Genomic DNA, 2493 nt, shown 5'->3' with positions numbered 1-2493 from the left:
ATCTATAATAAATAAAATGTGGCATAAATAAGCCTGCATTTTGATGTAATAAATTATATTCTTTTAACGATATGTCTTCACACAGCCATAAATATCGATTTGCTTCGATTTGAACATATTGAAATTATGTAAGAATTACATAAACGAATTGGGCAGCAGGCATAGCCCATAGAAGCCCTCAAAAGTCATAAATTACAAGTTCATTTCTTATTTAAATTGACTTGCTCAAAAAATGAAAGTCAGCTTTTTTTTTCATTTTTTTTAAGTGTGAAAAAAATTAAATACTTGAAGAATGAAGTGCAATTATTTTAATGAAGTCTTTTACATTCAAGGACAAACACACAAAGCCCGTGTATATTGATGATGGTTCTTACATTTGATGATGCATAAGTATTTTGACGTAACAAGAAGAGAGATGAAAAGTATTCAAATTTGTTACTTTGTAGCAATGAGATATTGATTTCTATCCTCAGAGGCCAACATTTGATCACGTGAAAGACTGCATTCAGGGTCAAAATCTTTTCTTAGAAGCTGGTTGGATTCATCATCAATCTTTGGTTCAACATAACCATGTCCATGAGAAAGTAGATGACTTTTGCAAAACTGTTGAGAATTTCCACATTTGATTTCAAATCCTTGAGCGTTTTGATCAATATCAGAGTTTGGACAGATCTCATTTAATTGTATTGCATAAGCATTTTGAATGGCATTGTGTCCTATTTTTGCATTAACCAATCCTTCAAAAATTATGTTTTCCGTTTTCATATTCACCTCCATCATTTCACAATCGCTATATTCTCCTGGCCCAACCGATGATGTTTTATCTGGTTGGTGTCTGGGTCTTTTCATTGTTTTAAAAATCTTATAAACGAAACATATGATGATAAATGTGACACAAGTACTACAGCTGGCAAAAATTATAAATACTAATTTCCATGTAAATGTATCATTTTCCTTTATAATACGTTTGAAATCGTTAATTGTTAGTGGCCCATAAGTCTTTCCAACATTTGTAGGAAGAGAAGATGATGTTTTTCCCGATTCTCTTGACACACCTAATGCTCCCTCCGATTTTGAAACTTGTCTGTTTGTATCCTTTTCTGTGAATTCAAAAATTCAGATATGATAAACATCTACCTTTAAGCTTTTTAGGGTGTAAAATAATTATAAAATAAATTATTTCTATGAATTTTTTATACACAATGTTCACTTTGTATTATTTACAAGCTTGTTGTCCTGACTATCATTTCCAGAATTTTTAGTTGAATTTTAATTTTGTTTTTCATATCAACTTCAAGAAATTAACCAGAAATCAATTTTGAAAGTGATATTCTCGAATCTTATATATCAGGGAGGAAAGGCATGCAAATTAAAAGATTTTCTTTTCTTCTCTGAACTTTTGAAAAGAAAAATATTTTGTCGCGTAAAGAAACATCTCTTCTGACGTTCTGTTCGGAGCAACCATCAGCACCAATATGTCTGTTACCTTGAAAACCGGGGGTTATACAGAAAAGATAGTGTTAAAAACAAACAGGTATTATTAAACTTACATCATTTAAAGTGATTCAAAATCTAAACCTGTGGCAAATATTTCTTTAAAGTCTCACTGAATCCTTTGATATTAATTTCAAATTTTTTATGATATAAATTAGTTTTTATACATGAATTTTTATAGAGAAGAAAAAATAAGAAGAAAAACATACCATTCTCTTTTGGACAGCCAAAGGCAATATCACAAAACTCTTCATTGCATGAACACTTAAACTTACAAGTCCTTCCATATGTTGGGTACTGACATACGCTCGTGCAATTCAAGCCGTAATAACCTGGACTGCATTCTATAAATAATCAAAAATTTAAAATCTTTGACAAATATAAAATAAAAAACCGATATGATAAACTGTTCATTGATTTCCATATTAATATTTAAGGAAAAGTTATTTTATGATAAAATATGTAAACGATAAATACACACCAATACACTTTTGTTTTAAATTGTCCCATACAGTTCCAGAGCAACAAACCAATCCATTTTTCCTGAAAATGAAAATAGTTGCTATTTAGACACGAAGAACAATATAATAATTTCTTAAGCACAATTTATTTTTCCAGATCTTACCCAGAACAGCGTGAATTGACGAAAATTCCTTTTAAAAATAGAACAAGAGAAATAATGAAAAATTTCATTATAATTATTAAAAAAATGAAATCGAAATCTTAGGGAGAGTTTGTTATCCCTCATGGAATTATGTTTTTAATATACGCTATACAGGCCATCTATTTATACTGAATAGTGTAAGGAAGTAAACCAAGTGTTTCGCAAGTTGTGATGTCTCATAACGATATCATTTCCTAGCACTTGTTGTTTGAATTACATTTATTTTAATGAGAGAGTGGTTGTTATGAAATGAGATCTCATTTGAATTGTAAACAGAGGAAACCATGGACTTCTAGAAAGATCGGGAACGGATCCCGTGCTTAGTAGAAAATGTA

At 30.1% G+C, this 2493-nt stretch overlaps 1 protein-coding gene across 1 annotated transcript; it reads right to left on the bottom strand.

Moving 5' to 3' along the window:
- Window positions 1-290: 290 nt before the first annotated feature.
- On the bottom strand, window positions 291-2226 carry LOC134267349 (uncharacterized). The gene is made up of 4 exons (XM_062749570.1): window positions 2120-2226; window positions 1976-2037; window positions 1704-1838; window positions 291-1100 (listed from the first exon to the last, which is right to left on the bottom strand). The coding sequence occupies exons 1-4, from the start codon at window positions 2185-2187 to the stop codon at window positions 436-438; spliced, it is 930 nt and encodes a 309-aa protein (XP_062605554.1). The 5' UTR covers window positions 2188-2226; the 3' UTR covers window positions 291-435.
- Window positions 2227-2493: the final 267 nt, after the last annotated feature.

Source organism: Saccostrea cucullata, unplaced genomic scaffold (genome assembly GCF_032062105.1).
Source record: "Saccostrea cucullata isolate Sc308-1 unplaced genomic scaffold, CSIRO_AGI_Scuc_v1 ctg241, whole genome shotgun sequence".
Classification (NCBI taxonomy): Eukaryota; Metazoa; Mollusca; class Bivalvia; order Ostreida; family Ostreidae; genus Saccostrea; species Saccostrea cuccullata.
The sequence above is the reverse complement of the archived record's forward strand: the minus strand, read 5'-3'. Positions and strand labels throughout refer to the sequence as shown.

Excerpts from the sequence above, each read along its gene's own strand:
- LOC134267349 (XM_062749570.1), bottom strand. The coding sequence starts at position 2,187 with ATGAAATTTTTCATTATTTCTCTTGTTCTATTTTTAAAAGGAATTTTC. Across the intron at positions 2,038-2,119 it reads GTCAATTCACGCTGTTCTGG|GAAAAATGGATTGGTTTGTT; the intron begins GTAAGATCTGGA and ends TTTCATTTTCAG. Across the intron at positions 1,839-1,975 it reads TTTAAAACAAAAGTGTATTG|AATGCAGTCCAGGTTATTAC; the intron begins GTGTGTATTTAT and ends GATTATTTATAG.